Genomic DNA, 21,446 nt, shown 5'->3' on the forward strand with positions numbered 1-21,446 from the left:
AGAAAAATGGAACTGAAGCGAACTGGCGCTGCATGTGGTATATGTACTAGACAACGACGTCAACCGAGATGGAAGCCCTCAAAGGACATCGAGTCAACCATCTCGACGCACAGTGCTCTGCCGAGAAAACATTGCCGAAACAGCATAAACTGGAAATGAAGATATCATAAGATGAGGAACAAGTGGGAGGACACAATCCATTCGAAATGCCTTTTTAGGCAGAGGTTTAAAAACCATTTCGAAGTGATTGTGTCCTCCGACGTATTCCTTATCTATGATATTTGTATCTCCAGCTTGCTGGCCTCGGAAAAAATTTTCCCGGTAGAGGGCGCTGTGCGTCGACGTCCGTCGAGTAGGTGTTCCTCGACGGCCACCGTATCGACGCAGACGTCATCATGCCTATAAATGGCCACACACAGCGACCGTTGTTCAGTTCTGTTTTTCCGCGCTTCGTGTGCCTCGGAATACCGTTGCTCAGTTTATCAGTCGATATATATTCATATTTCCTCGAGAAAACCGACTCGTACTCGATGGCTTCCTCCTCCGACCCGACGACTCCTCAGTCCGGTTTCAAAAAATGCTGAGACTGTGGGAAGAAAATGTCGTTGACGGATCCTTACAGGATCGGTTTGTGGTGTCTGGGAATCGAACACCAGTGTTCGGAGTGTGCGGAATGCCTTTCCATGACGGCGAAAGCCTTGAAGGAGCGTAAGGGGAAGCTTGAGAGAGGTAAGTCAATTTTAACTTCCTCGAAAGTTACCGCTGTAGAGTCGAGACATTCGTCTCCTCACCGTCAAAAGCATTCTCGGTCTAGGTCTCGAAGTGGTTCCCACCACTCGTCGAGGTCTAGACACTCGAAAAAAAGACGAAGAAGATCCCCTTTATCGTCATCTGCTAGTTCCCCTGAAAGAGTAAATTGCCCCACAAAACACAGCTCTCAAGCTGAGTGGGAGGAATGCAGAAAAAAGATGCTAAGCGTCTTCGAGAAAGCAGCCTCGTCTCCCTCGAAGTCAGCTGAGGGTGATACCCCGGGTGAAAAGCCCAAAAAATCTAAACGCCGCCAGTCGAAGCACCCGGCCAAAGAGTCGACCCGAAAGCGCCATGAGCCATCGGGAAGTAAAGCATCTTCGACGCCATCGTCGAAGGCCCCTTCGAAGCATAGATCGGCGCCATCAACACCGTTATCGAAGGGTTCTTCGACGCATCCGTCGATCGAGTCGACGCCGATAAAAGAAAGACCCACGGCTACTCCACAGCCAACGGTTACACCGAGAGCCTCCGACATGACGTCGAGAACGTCGTCGACATCCTCGAGCAGGATTCCAATCCTCTCGAGTTCTTCGAGGCCTCTTCCAGTTTTCGCGACGCCTTTGTTGGCACCTTTGAGGATTTTTACATCGGCGTCGACATCGACCTTTTCAAGGCCTCTGATGATGGCTCCCTCTGCCTTAGAGATGGGTTTTATACCATTTCACAGACCAGAGCATTCCCCCCTTAACTTCAATTTGTGAAGAAAGGGAAGATTCTGACCAAGAAAGGCCTTTTGGGCTGCAGAGGACCACATTACCTGAACCAGAGACTTTTGCCTCTGAGGAAAGAAGGTTGAAAGACCTTCAGGATGCATTACAGGAGGCAAGTGGCCTAGACACTTCCCCAGAAGTGGAATTTGTCAAACCAGACCCAGGGGAACATGCTGATACCCTCTATAGAACCCTAATGTCTAGAATTATGGAGTTTATGGGTTGGTCTGCGCCTTCATCTGTTTTTCAACAGGATGACCTCTCAGATATTCTGGAGAAAGGTCCACAGTGTTAGGCGATCCTCTGCACACCAGGCCACTACACATCAGAACACTGCTCACATTCCCCCAGCATCCCCTCCCAAGCTTCGAGGCTCATGTGATTCGGTGAACCCACAGAACCAAAAACTCCGTACCAGCTTTAGTGTACGGGCTCGATTACAACCCTTTCTGCATTGGCAATTGCCTTGGAGAACATATAGCAGAAGGGGCGGCGTTTCCTCTTCACGTCGGTCATGTGATACACTGTGGCGTTCCTCACGTGATCTTGGTGGACGTCACATGACCCAGAGAAGTCACATGACCCAGGGACGCTCAGTATAAAGGTCTGAGAGACAGAACGCTCATTGCTTCTCAGCTGGCTTCGGACCCTGTTTGGCGTTACTACTTGCTCCTTGTTATCTTGATCACGGAACTCTACCTCGGACTCCCTCGGACACCCCTTTTTGTACCTTTGCTTGGAACTGTTGACCTGTTGCCGGATTTTGGACTTCACCTCGACTTGTCTTTGGATCATCCCTGGTTACCTTGCTGAACTTCTACGCCCTTTCCCTTCTTGGGATTCAAGTCAAGCCCTCTCTCCTACAGGTGGCTAACCCTTCATCCACGCTAACCTGCGGTTCTACTATTCCAGGGACCGCCGCATCATCTGAGTCTCGAACCTCTCTACTAGGTTACCTGGGGTACCCTTACACCAGATAGGTAAGACATTTTAGATCCTTTTGTTTATCTGACTGTATTGTGATTGCCTGGTACTTAACCCCGTTCCTTCTCGACAGCAGCATCGGTGTTCCAGAGGCTCCGTGGATCTGGGAAGACATCTCCCACCTGTGGCCTCAAAGGTCGCACAGCGGGTTTCTATTAAGTTCCCCTGTGCGTCACTTGGGGACAGAGGACTCATCGGTCTACACGACACTCAAGTCGGAACACACAGGAGGATCCTGTAGTTCCCTTTCATTCTGCTTTACAAAGAAAGATTTTAACTAACTGGGACACTCCTGAAGTTGTCCCTGCGGTTAACAAGAAGTTGTCAGCGAAATATAGGGTATCTGCTGCTGACCCTGAATACCTATCTAAGCACCCTACTCCAGAGAGTCTTGTGGTCCAGGCTGCAACTTCATCAGGCAGTACTTCTGCTTACCCCACTGCTCCTCAGGATAGGGATGATAAAAAATATGATGCCATGGCTAAGAAAGTCTTCTCAGCCTGTAGCATGGCTTTAAAATCTATTAATGCAACTTGTACGCTCGCTAGGTTCAGCCACACTCTTTGGGAGTGTGCTTCATCGGCGGCTGACTGCATACCGGAAGGAGAAGAAAGGGACGCATTTTTAAATATCATCAGAGATAGTAAAGATGCAATGTGCGAGTCCCTTCAAACTGGCATTGATTCTGCTGACAGTATCAGCAGGGCCATGGCGGCAAGTATCACAATCCGCAGGCATGCGTGGTTGAGAAAGTCCGGCTTGGCTTCTGATGTACAGGCCAGACTTAAATATGCCCTTTGACGGTTCTTCCCTATTTGGTAAAAAGGCGGATGACAGTTTGGAAAAACTACAAACATCTAAAGCAGCAGCTAAGTCACTAGGAGCTGCAATCCGACAAACTAATTTTCGTCCCTCAGGATCCTCTTGGAGAGGAAGGTCCTTTCGCTATTATTCCTCATATGGAAGAGGCAGAGGACGGCCGACTCAAAGAGGCCAAGGAAAATTTACCCGTGGTGGACGGGGTAAAGGAAAGAAAGCTGCATCAGCAGAAGCAGGAGCCGCTTTACCTTTGGCAACTGCATCAGCCTCTCCCAAACCACTCTGAGGTCTCCCATCACAAGACACCTGTAGGGGGCAGGTTAACTCACCATCTGACGGAATGGCAGGCTATTACGTCAGATGCTTGGGCATTGGAGACAGTTGCCCAAGGTTACTGCCTGCCTTTTCTACGCATCTCTCAGAGACATCCACCTGGGAACAGCTCTCTGAAAGTGCCGGATCCGCTCCTCTTGCAGGAAGTTGTAGACCTGCTAGAGAAAGGTGCCACAGAACCGGTACCTGTAGCGGACAGGAACAAGGGCTGGTACTCCCCCTACTTTCTCATACCAAAGAAAGACGGAGGACTGAGACCCATCCTGGACTTACGAGAATTGAACAAGTTCCTCAGGAAGGACAAGTTCAAGATGGTAACTCTCTCTCAGATCCTTCAGGCCCTCCAGCTTCAGGACTGGTTGGTATCTCTGGACCTTCAGGATGCTTATTTCCATGTGCCAATCCATCCCAAGCACAGGAAGTACCTGAGGTTCGCAATTGGCAACTCTCATTATCAATTTCGAGTTCTGCCATTTGGGTTGACCTCCGCCCTGAGGGTCTTCACCAAGCTAATGTCGGTTGTGGCTGCGAGTCTAAGGAGGGAAGGGATTCACGTCTACCCCTACCTGGACGATTGGTTGATCAGAGCAGTTTCTTCGGAACAAGCTCGGATCCAACTAGATTATGTCTGCCACTCCCTTCACAGGCTGGGCTTCTCCCTCAATTTAAAGAAGTCACAGATGATACCATCACAGAGACTCGAATTCATTGGAGCAGTCCTGGACACGTCCCTGGGAAAAGCCTCGCCACCAGAGGTGAGGGCTCAAGATATTCTGCAGATGGTCACCAGATTTCAAAATGCCCAACGTCTCCCAGCCTACGACTTTTTGAGGTTGCTAGGCCTAATGGCATTCTGCATATTCCTTGTGCCAGAGGCTCGCCTGAGAATGAGATCCCTTCAGTGGGCACTGAGGACTCAGTGGTCAGAATTCTCAGGGAGGAAAACAGATCTCCTCCGGATTCCGGACAAGGTAGCCCACAACCTTCAATGGTGGGCCTCTCCAGAGAACATCTTGAAAGGAGAACTGTTTTGGCAACCATTGCCGGAGATAACAGTAGTCACAGACGCCTCACTCACGGGGTGGGGAGCCCATGCCAACGACTTGACCATCAGCGGTCGTTGGTCTCCATCGGAGTCCAGACTACACATCAACCTGTTGGAGCTGAGAGCCATCAGACTGGCACTGAAGGCTTTTCTGCCGTCTCTACGGGGGAGAAACATCCTGATAATGACAGACAATACAGTGGCCATGCACTACCTCAACAAAAGAGGAGGCGTAGGGTCACTGCCACTGTGCAGAGAGGCGATGCAGCTCTGGTTTTGGGCAATTCAGGAAGGAATCTCTCCTTCGGCAATTCACCTAGCCGGAGAGAAGAACTTGACAGCGGACGCTCTGAGCGGCAGAACACAGTCTCCCACGAATGGGAGATAGCTCAGGAAGTCCTTCAAGAGATCCTCACCCTTTGGGGAACCCCTCAAGTGGATCTGTTCGCCACCAGTATCAACAGGAAGTGCGACAGATTTTGCTAAAGGGAATTTCCCCCGAGAGGAGCTCTAGGAGACGCGTTCGTAGTGGACTGGGAGTTCCCACTTCTGTACGCGTTTCCTCCGGTCCCTGTCATTCCTCAAATGATCAGGAGGTTGAGAAGGTTTCGGAAGACCATGATCCTAATTGCCCCGGATTGGGCCAGGAGAACGTGGTACCCGGACCTTCTGGACATGTCCATCTGTCCTCCAATTCGTCTACCGTACAAAGAGGATCTTCTCTCGCAGAAGGGAGGTCAGGTTCTCCATCCAGCCATCAAGACCCTCAACCTTCACGCTTGGTATCTGAAAGGTTGAGGTACAAGGATTGGGACCTTCCAGATGACGTCATGGAGGTGTTGCTTTCGACCAGAAGACAGGCAACTAAGACTCTATACCGCTGCCGTTGGAATACATTTTGCAGCTGGTGCACAGAAAAGAATATCGAACCCTTTTCATGTGGTACACCTGCAGTGTTATCCTTCTTACTTTATTTGGCAAATTCGGGCCTTCAAATTGGCACTATTAAGGGCTATCTCGCGGCGCTATCGATCTTTAAGCGCACTGCATAGGAGCCGTCGTATTTCAAAATTCCATTGGTAATACAATACCTGAAAGGTCTAACTAATGTTTACCCTCCAAGACCATTCCAAGTTCCCTTATGGGACTTAAATCTAGTTTTAAACTTCCTAAAGGGTGCTCCTTTTGAACCACTCCACTCTTGCTCATTGAAGTTTCTCACCCTCAAAACTGTTTTATTGGTAGCATTAACATCTGCTAGAAGGGTTAGCGAGATACAAGCCCTGTCTTGTAAACCTCCTCATACAACTTTTCACAAGGACAAAGTAGTGCTACAGGTGAAGCCTAACTTCCTCCCAAAGGTAGTTTCGGAATTTCACATTACTCAGAAGATTACTCTACCTTCATTCTATCCTCCTCCCCATCCGGGGAAAGAGGAAGAGAGACTACACAGGCTGGACCCTAAGCGAGCCTTGAGTTTTTATATCAGTAGACTTGCTAAAATTAGACAAGCAGACCAACTCTTTGTAGGTTACGCAGGATATAAGTTAGGATTACCAATAACCAAACAAACCATCTCCAGATGGATTATTTTAGCCATTCTGGAATGCTACAAACTGGCAGGGAAAGAGCCCCCTCAAAATCTAAGGGCTCATTCGACCAGGGGTATCGCAGCATCCTCAGCTCTTCAAAGAGGGGTACCAATTAGAGACATATGTGCGGCTGCCACATGGTCGTCCGCACATACCTTTACCAAATTTTATAGTCTGGATTGCTCCTCTAGTCAAGAGACTAGATTTGGCAAAGCTGTATTACACTGTTCATTCTTAAAGGGTAATATGGCATCTCTTACTCCCGCCTCCAGTCACATACCACTGCTATGGGAGTCCATCATAGATAAGGAATACGTCGGAAGACACAATCCCTTCGAAGAACAAGTTACTTCTTACCTTGTAACGTTCTTTCGATGGGATGTTCCTCCGAGGTATTCCTTATCGCCCCTCCCATCCATCCCCGCAGTAACATTTCCCTTGTGGTTGCATTTTACGCTCCTTCAAGGGTAGTAGCCATTCATACAATAACTACTTTACTCTACAAAACGGAACTTAGCAACGGTCGCTGCGCGTGGCCATTTATAGGCATGATGACGTCGGCATCGATACGGTGACCGTCGAGGAACACCTACTCGACGGACGTCGACGCACAGCGCCCTCTACTGGGAAAAGATTTTCCGAGGCCAGCAAGCTGGAGATACAAATATCATAGATAAGGAATACGTCAGAGGAACATCCCATCGAAAGAACGTTACAAGGTAAGAAGTAACTTGTTCTTTTTCATCCACCGGGAAGCCATTCGCTGAATGTTCCAGATCATTTGTGTTGCAGGAGATGTTGACCATGCTAGAGAAAAGTGATATAGAACCAGTACCTGTGATGCACAGGAACAAAGGATGGTATTCTCCCCATTTCCTAATCCCCAAGAAGGACTGAGACCAAACTTGGATTTGAGATACTCAAACAAGTTCCTCAGGTTCAGTTCAAGATGGTCACACTTTCTCAGATCCTTCAGGCCCTTTTTGAGGCAAAGGCGTCGATGAATGCACAGCCGGCATCGATATTTTTTGCATCAGTGTCAACGTCTGTGGCGTCGATGGTATCAATGCTTTGCCCTTGCCCTTGGACTTGTGCTTCGAGGGACTCGACCCTCGACTCGACGGTTACTTTGATGATTTCTCGTCTCGTAGAGTACTCAAAGGCACTCGAGAAGTCTTAGGCTTATATGACCCTGGCTCGAGGGCGCGTTGGGTTTTGCCTTGGCCTCATGCTTGGCAACTTTTCTTATGTTTCGGGGAGGACGAGGCTTGTTCCTCGAAGATTTAACACATTTTCTTGCTAAAGAGTTCCCAGTCATCTTTGGAGGAGGATTTAGTTGGGTACACTCTGCTCTTTTCATTTGAGGAAGAAACAGAAAAAGTAGAGGGTGATCTAGGCCTTTTCTTCGATTGTTTGATGACGAGGTATGTGCTCCTCAAGTGGGATCATTATTTCAACTTTCATTTTATGAGGAGATGAATCTCTCGACTCGTGGGATGAACCAAATTTCGAAGGAGAAGACAGATTACGGGACAATCCTACCCACTGACAGTTTTGATTTTTTTGCTCTTTTAAGGCCTTAGCCGTCATCGACTGACAGGATCGAGAGTCAGCGTTTTTGTGCTCGACACCCAGGCACCAGATGCATATTTTATGCGGGTCTGTGATGGACATTTTGGCGCCGCTATGTAGGCACAGTTTGAAGCCCATCTTTAGAGTAGTAGGAGTCAAAGACGAGGACATCTCGAAACATTTTTTGGTGGAAAACTGAAGCGCGCTGTAATTCTCAAAGCAATCGCATTTGTGGAAAACAGAACTGGAGCCAACAGGCTGCTGCGCATGCTATATGTACGCAAGAATGACATTAACTGAGATGGAAGCAGTCGTCGGACATCGGGTCGATCGTCTCGACACACAGCACCCTTTGCAGAGAAGAACACTTTCTGAAGCTGGAAACAAAGATATCATAAGATGAGGAATACGTTGGAGGACAATCCATTCAAAAGAATGGAGGTGGCTGAAGCAGAGGCTGAGGGTAAAAGAAATATGTTTTTTGGGCTGGCTTGCCACCTCATCCTCGTCCACCATGGGGGAACTTTCTTTGACCGATCAGTCCTTTTGCTCTTCCAAATGAGGAGTAGTAAACAAAGTACCTGCTACTCTAAGCTGGTGCACTGAAGTGTGAAGTTTGTGGCTGTGCCGAGTGATTTGGCTGCCGCTTTCGGGTCTGCAGCTTCTCCAGGTTCTCGTTCGCCTTGCTGCCAACAGCGGAGTGCCGTCAATGGGCATGTTCAGAAGTCTGGACTGCACATCAGGTGCAAATCCCGACTTTCTCAACCACGCAAACCTGCGTATGACCGTGCTCGCTGCCATGGCTCTGCTGATGCGGTCTGCAGAGTCCAACCCTGACTGGAGAGACTCGCACATTGCCTCCTTTCCATCTCTCACAATGTTCAGGAAGCCCTCTTTCCCCTCCCTCCAGAATGTGTTCAGCAGCAATGGAAATACAGTCCCATAAAGGTAAATGAAAACTTTGCAAGTGGCATTGACTGATTTTAACGCCAAACTCCTGGCTGAGAACACCTTTTTTCCATTGTGTCATAACACTTATCATCCCTATCTGGCGGTATTGTGGGGAATGCTGTTTGCTTCGACATGGTAGTTGCCGTCTGAACCACCAAGCTTTCCGGTGTCAGGTGTCTGGTAGGTACTCAACATCACTGCTGGAAGTCCTGTATTTTTTGGTAAACGTTTTGTTGACAACCGGGCTTGTTTCCGGAGCCTCCCAATTTGCCATAACCCTCTTTTGCAGGGCAATGTGAAAAGGCAACATAGTGTCCTTTTGTGGTCCCTTATCCAAGATATCAGTGCAGTGAGATCATCTTGGTCAAACAGAGCAGCTGGCCTGCCACATCCCAAAAATTCAGATGGATACTTTGAACATCAATTGTCTACAGGAAGCATCCGCATGTTCTGCTGGATCTGGCTGTCCGTACTCCAATTCGGCGAGGTATCAATGCCACTTGCTGTCTGCAGATTTTCATAGAGGTCCCCCATTCTAGATTCCTCAGAAATGAGGGCCTTAGGAACATTAGGGGTTCCATATTCGAGCCCGAAGTGTGGTGTGTCCTGATCCGATGCTCTTCAAAAATGGAAGATAAGGACTTAAAGAAATCCTTTTTATAGAGTGGTTTAAAGGTTTTCTCGATTTCCCTCAATGGTATCGAAGGTTTCGACGTGTTTGGTGTCACAAACTTTGACACTATTGGCATCGATGGGGTCCTTGACGGACGAGTACTGTGCCTGTCGTCGACTTGAAGATTTTAAGCATCTCCTGCCTAAAAACCTCCCATTCGGCCGAGTCACCGACTTACTTGGGCAGGCTATCTTGCATGCCGGCAAGGAGTCAAAGGATGAGGAAGGGGATCGAAGGTGCCTTTTCTTCATCTTTCTAGATGAAGATGAGGAGTGGTGTGAACTGCTTCGAGAACGTTTCTTTGACCCCTTCCTCCGCAGAGAGTCTCCCTACTCAACCGACGAACGCATCTTCGATGGAAGTGTACAGGGATTTCAAGAGGGGCCTACCCGCTGCAAGTTTCCCATTGCATTCCTTCAACGCCTTACCCATCATGGACTGGCATGACCCGCAGTCTGCAGTTCTGTGGTCGACGCCAAGATGCCATAGACCAGATGTGGCTCAGTTATCGACATCTTGGCATCGCAATCAATACACTTCTTAAACCCGTTCTTCGGGGATGATGAGGCCATTTCTCCAGTGTGTCGCAGTTTCGTGAGGAAACCAATAGCGTGACGTATCCGAAGCGGAAGCGGTCGTGAAAAAACTGAACTGAAAACTGGGCGCGGTGCATGCTACTTATACCTTCTATGACATCAACCTTGAGACGGAGGCCCTTGAGGAACATCAAGTCGACCTGGACAACACACATCGCCCTCTGCAGAAAAATGTTTGCTGAAGCAGCTGACGCTAGAAGGGAAGATATCTATAGATGAGGAATACTTGGTAGGACACCATCCATTCGAAATATATAATTTTGCGGTATATTTTATATTTCATGCTGTCCCTGCGACCTTGTTGGCATGTGAGCAACCCTGCTACAAAGCTGGGTGCACCAGATAATCTTGTGTTTCACTGAATATTTTTCATTCCACTGTTTTTAATTTTGTTTCTTCCTTTTGATCCCATTGCGCTTGGCTGAATATGGGTGGGTGTTGTAAGGAAGGTATGGTATCAAACAATGAATACAGACACAAGTTATCACAGTTCAGGGGTGTTTATTGAACTTCAAATGGGTTGGTTGAACCCCTATCTAATCGAAAATCTAAGGATGGGCGCAAGCTATGACCATCAAATAACGCAATCCTAGTCAAGTCTCTGTCAAATAAAAGGGCACTGGTGTATGCAAAATGTTTTCAAGAAATAATAAGTCAGGACGGTTGAGCAGTTGGCTCCCCTTCCCCACGTTTTCAGGACTGGGCAAGGGGGCACGTGCAAGCTTCGCACACACTCTGGCTTCTTGGCCACGAGGTAACAGTTCAAAACATAGGCATCAGTGCCTTCCGCCAAAGTCTCTCTCCCAATGACAGTCTCTTATTGCAGAGGGCTGGATGTAACAAACGTTGCTTTCCTTTGTCAGGGTTTTCACATTCACAAGTTCACAACGGGTTCCCCTCATTCGGGCTCAGACTCCTTTTCCACAATGTTCACAATTGGTCTCCCTTGTTCTGGCTCGGACCACAGATCCCCCTCACTCGGGCTCTGATCCCTTTTCCACAATGTTCACAATTGGGCTCCCTCGTTCAGGCTCGTACCACGGATCTCCCTTGTTCGGGTTGAGATTCTCTTGATATCAGAATTGAAGACTTTCTAATGTGCGATGGGTTTTGCTTAAGCCGTCGCAGGACCACTTCGATTCACTTCACACAATTGTTCTCATCAATCTTCTACTTTCGTTTCTCTTGGCGGGATACATTAGAGACCTTCGATTGAGCACATTTACAGTGCCGGACCATTGTCAAAGGTATTCTATCTTTACTTCTCAACATTCCTCAGCAGTTAAGCTTTAATCGCGATTTTCACCAACTAGTCTTGATGCATTCTCCAAGATCCAGCCCTTCAGAGCCTTTGGAACTGTCCCTGGACTGCCCGATGGACTCACTGGCTAGTGTGGCGTACCCTGCCAGAAGCATTGCTGTTCTGCGTTAGAATCTGAAACTTTGGTGGTTGCCAGCTTGTGCCACAAGTCATCTTATCCCCGAATTCCTGCAGCTACCCCCTCACCCCCCCCGACGATCCACACCGACAACTCGGAAAATCAGGGTCAGGGGGTGGTAAAGTAAGCATTAGTGTTCTTGTCCCCCACACTGTCCTCCATAGGATAACTTTTGGAACAAGTCCCTTTGTCTCTCATCTCCATTTTACTCACCTTTGGTTGTGGGACCTGGGTTGGGTATACTACCCCTGGGTTAGGCTCGGGTCTGGAAGAAAGGAGAAAACTTGGCTATTTTTGGGTAAATTGTGGTAGAACTTTTAAATAGCTTTAAACTAATCACCACAACAATCCCATTGTATCCTTTGTACAGATAATACTTAGCTATGAGAAGAATGGTGTTGGACTCTGACCTTTGGGCAGGTTTGTGTGTGTTGCTGAATCATTTCTATTTTGTAGTATATTTCACATTTCATTTTTGCCCTACTGTGCATATGCAGTGGCAATACTGTGTGGTTGATGTGGCAGATCATGTGCGTTTTCCAGAATGGATGTTATTTGGCAGTATATATGTTGAATTACCTTTTGTTCCTCAAACCTACAGTGCGCGTGAGAACATTGGGGGCTGCACTCATTTCTGCAGGTGTTTTTGTGATATATTCTTTATTTAGTTGGTACCTCGGTGCATTTTGGGGAAAAATCAAAGCGATCATCTCAAATTCACCTTTGCGACATGCATGACTTCAGACTAAGGCCTAAGAATGTGTCAAAAAATCGAACCACACAATTTTGCGATCTCGATCATTGTCTAAATAGAGCATTTTTCGGCCTCTATTGAAAGCCACATGCAAAAAACAGGTTCTCTTCAGAAATCAGTTTAGGTATGAAAATGTTGATGAAACCTCACCAGGTTTATCATGCGTGTTCAGTTTTGGCCAGGTGAGTTGGCAAGCCAAATATAGTGCACTTTCATGGACTAGAACAAAGGTTAGAGGAAAGCAGTGTTTGCGTTTTCCGATGTAAAGTTTGATGTAACCATATTGCAGAAGTAATCTTTTTTTATATATGTGTCTCTCTCACATGCACACAAACCCATATTAATGCTTGTACACACAGGCATGTTTGTAAAATACACCAGCATGCATTCAAGTCCATGTGCACATAGAGCACAGGCATGCCTAACCAAAAAGGAGACTAGCATGCTTGAGCACAGACCCAAGGCATGCTTAGGCAGACAAGCCTGTGTGTAAACAAAATAATCTTTGTCACACAAGCGCACCCTGTAGCATGAATGCACATAAATACAAACCTTGCCAGGACTGTCTCTGGAAGAGTCTCCATATGACACCTCTTCACGGAGTCGGTACTTGCCAGCAGGGAGCTCGATCCAGTTACATCCAACAACATCACTATCCACCATAAACCTACAAGCAAGACCGAAGGTGAGGATTGAGATATGTAAACAAACACACAGGAAATGTTAGACCCAGCACAAAAAGATCAGATTTCAACGTTCTCCTCTGAACGCAATGTAGGTCAGTAGACCATTTGCACATAGGGACATAATCTGCATTCAGGTTAGAGGGAGTCTTTGTTTAATAGTGACACATTTGTCCAGGTCAGAGAAACACCCACCGACAAGGACCTTTTTTTAAGTATAAAATATTTTGTTAGGATAATGCAACTGTCAAATGTTAAAATGGTTTCTCTTGATCATATGTGATTTTATTGCTGGAAAAAAACATTAAGGGTGACTCTAAACACCCTTCCCAACATATTTTAGGATTGGTGCAATTATATAAACAAACTCTAGTCCTAGAATATGTGGGAAAGCTTTTGATAGTGGCTTTAAAAAAATATTGAGTCCCCCTCTGAGTTCATTTCCAGCGATGAGAGACTGGCCCAAAGCTAAGCAGCATGGTTTCCCACAAGCTTCTACTGACTCACCCAATATTAGATGTAGCTGAACAGTTAAGGACAAATAAGACCACAAAAAACGGTTAAAAAAAAAAGAAAAATAGGGCTTCGTCTTCTGCTCCATCAATTACTGGTACTCCTGTTTCTTTGGTGCACTCAGCTCTATCTGATCAGCTCAGAGATGAGCAGAAGGGCTTCCTCTGGGAATGGGGGGGCAGCAGGGTAATGGCGCAACAGTCAGTTTCCCTAAATTTCTTGAGAGTAGGTGTTTGAAGACCTAGGAAGAGACTGGTGTCTGTAAAATGCAGCAGAAGAGCTTCATCACAGTCTTCTTCAGAATGCCGAAGTCTTAAGCATCAGGTCCATTCTATGTTTAGGTAAAGAAAGGTTGTAGACTCCCAATTTAGGAAAATTGAAATGAGAGTTACCAATCAAGGGGGTGCATCATTTCAAAATTTGGCAGCCACCTACACACTGCTGGTTGCCATATTTAAACATTTAGAGCCACAACAACGGCACAGTACATTTTTCAACAGTGACCCACCCTTGCTCATAACCCTTAAGGTGGCAACTGGTTAAAACTACAGGGTGTTCGCTGCCTTTTTCTTCCAGTTGAGTCAAGACTGTTTTCATTCCTGTTTCTGATACATCTGTCTGAACAATGAAAGGTTTGCTGTAATCTGGTGCATACAGCAAAGAGCTTTACACCTGGCCATGTCAGAAAGACATTGCGAAAACACCACCAGACATGTCAATAAGTTCTAGAACACAGGCTCATTATTTGGAGTTCACAGTGATGGGGTGCGGGAGGGGGTAATTGTTGAAATGCCTACTTCACATTCTCTTCTATCCCCTACCTATAGGTGCTGACCGCATGGTCCAGGTACCCCTATATATAAGCAGGGGTGGGTTGGGTCTTTAGGACACTAAATTGTGAAGGACCATAGGGGATTTACCTGTCTTGCTAGGCTGTGTGCTTATGATAAGATATATATGGCATTTATAATGCGCCTATACACAAGTGTTTCAAGGCGCCGAGGCAAGGGGGTGGGGGGGGGGGACAAAGGGAGGTCAGACACCGATCCTACTAGGCCAGGTGTCATTCAGATCGCGCAAGTGCATGGTAAGGGGGTAAAGGAAAGTGTGCAGGGGGACGGGAATGGGGAAAGTGCAGTACATGGGAAGTGGAATAATAAGACATGTAAAACAGCCAGCTGGTGGCACGTGCAAGGAAGTGCAGACGTAAGTTCTGGTAAGGGGACTGAAGGGATGCAGAAAAACGGTGCCCAAGTGCAGGGGTTGCCAGGGAGGCTGTGCAGGTGGGTAATTGACGGGGCCTGGGCCAGAGATCAGAAAGGGTGGCCAAGTAACCAGTGCAATTTCAGTCAGGAATTCAGCAAGGGAGGGGAAGAGATAAAGCAGAAGCAAAGAGGAAGGCTTTGAGGTGTTTCCAGAACCGGAGATGGTTCTCCTCGAGTTTCAGGGAGGCAGGAAGGCTGTTCCAGAGAGAGGCCCCTGCCGCAGAGAGTGATCTGCCACCAACTCGTTGCTTGGAGAAGCGACTGACCCTAAGGGAGTTGGAGACAGATGAGCGAAGAGCTCGAGAAGGAAGGGATTTAGAAATAGAGAGTTGAAGGTATTGCGGCCCCAGACCCCAGAAGGCCTTGTGTACAATGCAGAGGGTTTTGAACGTAATCCTCGCAGCCACTGGGAGCCAGTGCAGAGATTTCAGTCCTGGAGAGATACGATCCCTGGGTTTGAGGCCAAGGACAAGTCTCGCAGTCCTGTTCTGGATAAGTTGCAGAGGGCGGAGAGTGGAGGCAGGTAGGTTTAGACAGAGGCTGTTACAGTAGTCCAGCTTGGAGAGGACCAGGGCTCTGAAGACTGAGCTTCTGGGGGAAGGAGAGGAAAGGAAGAATACCTCTGAGGAGGTGCAGCTGGTAGTGTGACTTCTTAGAGACGTCAGAGATGTGAGGGGAGAAGGAGAGTGCAGAGTCGAAGATGACCCCAAGGTTTTTAGCCTTGCAGGTGGGAGTGGGAGGAGGGCCAAGAGAGGCCGGCCAGAGAGCTGCGGGGAAGGAGGGAGTGTGTGTGCCGATGAGTAGAATCTCAGTCTTACTGGCATTAAGGCAGAGGTCGTTGGCGGCACACCATTCCTGGATGGCAGTCAGAGATGAGGGAAGGAGAGGAGGAGGCCGAGGGTAGCCTAAAAATTAGCTGTGTATCATCCGCATAGCACTGAAAGTTGGGACAGAGCGGCGATGCGGTGGGCAAGGAGTGCCAGGTATTGGTTGAACAGCCAGGGAGAGAGGTTAGATGCCTGGGTGACACCACAGGTAGAGAAAAAGATGTCAGAGAGGAAGGACCCACGTAGGCCCTGGGAGGGTCGGTCGGAGAGGAAAGAAGTCAGCCACGCCAGAGCCTGACCAGTGATACCCAGGTTATCACAGAGACGGTTGAGCAGGATGGCATGGTTGACCGTGTCAAAGGCAGAAGAGAGATCAAGCAAGATAAGAAAGCAAGGGATGTTAGAGTCTCTTGTATTCCTTCCACCTGTTAATTTATGTAGGGTTCTTATCTGAGGTAGTTGACCAACATATAGGCAGTGGTGTGGGGAAGAAACCTTTAGACATTTACAGCTTTAATAGTTTACCATGTCATTTTTAAATACTATATGTTATGTGTGAAGTAATTATTTGACCGGAGAGAGATCTATATCTGTAACATAAGAAATGTATATTTTTTACAGTATATTTATGTAGTTTATTTTCTACATAGGGTGGCCTACTTGTACCTTTGTGTCACCCTGCTAACCTTACCTGAGAGTTTTTACTTGTTGCTACATCCATGCTAATTACCTTGCAAGAGGTTTAGCTACTCTTTCATATAACGTGCGTTAGCACCCTATTGATGTCAGTAGGTGTAGACCCCTTGTTATGATGGATTTTCAGAATCAGCCCCGTGGACAGATTTTGAGAAGCCACCCTATTCCTGTGAACAGTGAAAGACAGTAATGCCTAGCAAAACTATCTGGTTAGAGTGAGTAGCCAGGCTTAGACTTGGGAGAGCGTTGAAGGTTCAGTTAAACACACACAGGCCAAGCTAGGTACTGTGTAAATTAAATACAATTTTTTAGGCCTTAGACAAACTTAGCATTGAAAAAACACAGTTAAGTATTATACAAAAACATTCACTACTTTAATATACACATTCACTTTTGGGGTACTCTAGTTACAGAGCACTGGCACTTTAAAATAATCTTAGAAACTGTAGTATAGCAAAGCAAGTGAATTAAGAACAGGGTAAGTAAGAATCAAATTAGGAACCCAATATGTAGGAAAGCTAGGAGTTAAAAAGGCTGAGGGCCTACTGCCCTTAGTCACAGGCACCAATGCTGTTCTTTTCAGAAGGCTAGCAGTCTTTGAGAGAGTCTGAACAAGTGTTAAAGCCAATAGTCAGTTTCGAAGTGCTAGCAGACCCTGTTAGGGGAGTTTTCCTAAAGTCCTACTGGCAGCAAGACTTTAGTAAGCTATCCCAGTGGTTTGTAGATCCCCCCCCCCAACCCCGCAACTTTATTAGTCTGTACTAGCTCAGGACCTTGGTAGTGTGGCAGAGCAGTAAGGTTTATTTTAAGAGGAAGATGTGGGCTGTAGGTAAGTACACTGAATCTTAGCTAGACGGCACAACAAAGAAGCACTTGCACATATATTTAAATAAAAGATATATATTTATTATATTTACACCAGAATCACTTTAAATACTTCAGACGTTTACGGCAAAACACTTAGGAATACTAGATAATACTCTTCAAAGGGCACTTTCACTTTTGTGTTTGTTCACAGTTACATTTGTAGCAATGCTAGACAGGGAAAAGACAAGGTTATCATTATCGGTAATTGCGCACTCATGCGGTTTTCAACAGGTTATACGGTAATGCATTTACTCTACAAACACGTATAGAAAAGTCCCTTAAAGTGAGGAAAATAAGTGGTTAGTGCAACATGAGCTTAGTTCAAGGTTCTAGAGACTGTTTCTTCACCTGGCAAGTCTTAAGACAAAAAACCAACACTAGCTGCAGATAGTTCGGAGAGGGCTTGAAGTCTTGAGACACAGCGAATTACAAAGAGTTCCTACAGATTTCTTCCAGTGTCTAAAGTTATTGATGCAGCTAACAAATGAGACCTAAAAACGGACTTGAGAAGGGAACAAAAGCAGCGGCTTGGGTCAGCGGTAAGAGGGGGTTGCCCTGGACACCTCTATATGCACTCCAACGCTCTGGAGCGACTTCTTGGAATCAGGTAAGCAATACCTTTTTCTCCACAGTGCCTTTGATTTGAAGAAAGTGTTTGTGTTTGATTTGAAGAAAGTGTTCGTGTTGGCTTCTCCGAGATGTGGCAGCCCTGGACCCGACCTCCGGATTCCTTGGTCTGGTGACAAAAGGCAGGACAATGGACAGTGTCTCACAGCAGTCTCGCTGAAGGACCTGTAGCATGACTTTCAGCAACTTCTTGGATCACCCTGCGGTTTTGGTGCCTTTTCAGCAGCATCAACAAAGGACACAGATCGCCCGGTCGATGATCTTCGCTTCCTGCAGTCCCAAACTCTGGTGAGGGGGTCTGGGCGATTTGGATCAGATCTCTGTAGTGTCCTTACGGTTTCAGCAAAAATATGGACGAATTTGGCCTTTTCATGATGATGCACTCGAAATGGGCCGCCGGTCTCCTCGTATTGGGGTACCACAGCTCTGGAAGCTCCTAGAACCTCGGGAGATGGCTCATTTCAAAGTTTGTCTTGGGACTGGTTGTTCCCACCAGCCAAAGAGAAGGAGTCCTCTTCGGAGCTCCTCTGTCGCATAGAAAAGTCAGGACAGCAGTGGTCGCTTCACAGTCTTGCAAAGGGTCTTGCGGGCGTTGCTGGCCGTCTTCTTCAGTTACTTCCATTTCCTGTGGTCGACTTGTTTTACACTCCAGAAGCCTCACCTTTTATACAGTTCCAGCACACACTCCTCTGCGATCTCGCTCAGCATTTTACAGAAAAAGGCGTTTGGCTGTCCAATAAGGACAGCCAGACCCCCGGTGGGAGCTGGACCTATTCAGGCACTCTGGCAGACAAAGGACAGGGGGTGGAAGACTCCTCCCCTACTTCCTGCCAGACACTCTGGGGCCTAGGCAGGGATAGCTACTGGTTCCTGCCAAAGGCAAACCACACACAGACAGACCTCCCCCTCGGAGAATGGTAGAAGGGCTAACAAAGAACCGCCACGCTATTAATGGCTCAAAAAAGAAGGGAGGCCCCAAGTTGGTATTTGGGTGCCCCTATTGTGCACTACCGAAGCTATGGACATAGCCTGCGGTATATAAAATACACAATACTTGGTAGAACAGGTCCACTGCCCCCAGCCATAACTAGGTGATTGTGTATGTGACTAAAAAAAGTCACAGGAGCAGAGAAAAGGAGATACTACGTATCCCTTTGGCACTCCACTGAAGGAGGTGTGTGCCAATCTCTCAGACTATAGAGTTTTGGTAGAGATACTAAATATTTCTCTATCCTTAAGAACTGTACTTGAGGATATAGAAACAGAATCTTAAAGGAGGACCCTAAGGGTCTGCAGCAAAACTGCCCATAAGGAGCTGTGTGCTGCAGTAGTCAAACACAGATGCCTTTAAGAGCTATGGAGCAGACATACTCCATAGTACAGGTAGAATACAAAGAATAGAGTTCCAAAAGACAGCCCACAAGAATGAATGAGTGGAATAAGGCTCCACTCATTCAGGATTAAATGAAAAAGGCCCAGAAGTCCAGCAAAAAGTGTTGGGGGTCACATCTCACTAGGAGAGGGGATGAAGCACAAAAACGATAAATCTCTATAACAGACCCTTTCCATTACAACCCCCATAAGGAAAGCCTAGGGGAGGATCCTTGACCAGAACGCCACCGATCATGGTCGAGGAAATGCAAACAATTTGCACCCATTAAACCCTCTCGAGGTAGTGTGGGGCAAGGGGAGGAGGATGGGGGAGGGCAAGTAGGCACAGGTATGTTTACTCACCCCCTGTACTAGTAATCACTCCGGGACCACTTCATCAACTCCTGAAATCGATAGGCTCCCATGCTCTGTGTCTTGGTTCCATTGGAGGCGGTCCACGGGTCACCTGTGCAGCGGTCACTTTCAGCATTGGGATTTTGGGTCAGGCTAGTCGGCTGTTCCACACTAGGCGACACTGTTCCTTGGACTGGATAGCTGGATTACCCTGCATGATGAAGAAAAGGCCACCATGTTGTCGAACACCTCAAAGGACCTCCTCAGGACATGATGCAGGCAGAGATCATGGGATGAATAAAAATGTTGGAAGATGACGCAAGCGGCGGAAACAAAGAAGCTGGTCCTCCAAGAACCTACGCCTCCTCTTTTGTTGAGGTAGTGCATGGCCACCGTGTTGTCCGTCATTATAAGGACATTTCTCCCCTGTACTGATGGCAGGAAAGCTTTCAGCGCTAGTCTGATCGCGCTCAGCTCTAATAGGTTGATATGTAGTCTGGACTCCGATGGAGACCAACGACCGCTGATGGTCAAGTCGTTGGCATGGACTCCCCACCCCGTGAGTGAGGCGTCTGACTACTGTTATCTCCGGCCATGGTTGCCAAAACAGTTCTCCTTTCAAGATGTTCTCTGGATAGGCCCACCATTGAAGGTCGTGGGCTACCTTGTCCGGAATCCGGAGGAGATCTGTCATTCTCCCTGAGAATTGCGACCACTGAGTTCTCGGTGCCCACTGAAGAGATCTCATTCTCAGGCGAGCCTCTGGCACAAGGAAGATGCAGGATGCCATGAGGCCCAGCAACCTCAAAAAGTCGAAGGCTGGGAGACCTTGGGCATTTTGGAACTTGTTGACCATCTGCAGAATATCTTGAGCCCTCACCTCTGGTGGCGAGGCTTTTCCCAGGGAAGTGTCCAGGACCGCTCCAATGAACTGGAGTCTCTGAGATGGTATCATCTGTGACTTCTTTAAATTGAGGGAGAAGCCCAGTTTGTGAAGGAAGTGGCAGACATAATCTAGCTGGCTCTGAGCTTGTTCCGAAGATACAGCCCTGATCAGCCAATCGTCCAGGTAGGGGTAGACGTGGATCCCTTCCCTCCTTAGACTCGCAGCCACTACCGACATTAGCTTGTTGAAGACCCTCGGGGCGGAGGTCAGCCCAAATGGCAGAACTGAAAATTGATAATGAGAGTCGCCAATTGCGAACCTCAGGTATTTCCTGTGTTTGAGATGGATTGGCACATGGAAATAAGCATCCTGAAGGTCCAGAGATACGAGCCAGTCCTGGAGCTGGAGGGCCTGAAGGATCTGAGAGAGAGTTACCATCTTGAACTTGTCCTTCCTGAGGAACTTGTTCAATTCTCGTAAATCCAGGATGGGTCTCAGTCCTCCGTCCTTCTTTGGTATGAGAAAGTAGGGGGAATACCAGCCCTTGTTCCTGTCCGCTACAGGTACCGGTTCTATGGCACCTTTCTCTAGCAGGTCTATGATTTCCAGCAAGAGGAGCGGATATGGAACTTTTAGAGAGCTGTGCCCCGGTGGATGACTCTGAGGGATGTGTAGAAAGGGTAGGCAGTAACCCTGGGCAACTGCCTCCATTGCCCTAGCATCTGACGTTATAGCCTGCCATTCCGTCAGATGGTGAGTTAACCTGCCCCCTACAGGTGTTTTGTGTGGAAAGACCTCAGAGTGGTTTGGGGGCGGCTGATGCAGATGCCGAGGGTAAAGAGGCACCTGCTGCGGTTTTAGTATTTTTGTCCTTTGGCCTCTTTGAGCCGGCTGTCCTCACCTTTCCCGAATGCGGAATAGCAGTGAAAGAACTTTCCTCTTCCAGAGGTTCCTGAGGGGCGAAAAGGAGTTTGGCGGATTGCAGCTCCTAATGATGTTGCTGCTGTTTTAGATGTCTGCAACTTTTCCAGACTGTCATCAGCCTTTTTACCAAATAAAGAAGAGCCGTCAAAGGACCT

General features: G+C 47.5%; 1 protein-coding gene across 7 annotated transcripts in view; it reads right to left on the reverse strand.

Annotated features, from left to right (window-relative positions):
* The window catches only part of POLD1 (DNA polymerase delta 1, catalytic subunit), a 1,263,933-nt gene that overhangs the window by 914,027 nt on the left and 328,460 nt on the right, over window positions 1–21,446 (reverse strand). For all 7 annotated transcript variants that reach the window (XM_069605393.1, XM_069605349.1, XM_069605354.1 and 4 more), the window contains one exon: window positions 12,831–12,945. In XM_069605393.1, coding sequence (XP_069461494.1) covers window positions 12,831–12,945 — 115 coding nt within the window. The remainder of the gene's footprint in view (window positions 1–12,830; window positions 12,946–21,446) is intronic.

The sequence above is a fragment of the Ambystoma mexicanum genome, chromosome 1p (assembly GCF_040938575.1).
Source record: "Ambystoma mexicanum isolate Mex_15411 chromosome 1p, UKY_AmexF1_1, whole genome shotgun sequence".
NCBI lineage: Eukaryota > Metazoa > Chordata > Amphibia > Caudata > Ambystomatidae > Ambystoma > Ambystoma mexicanum.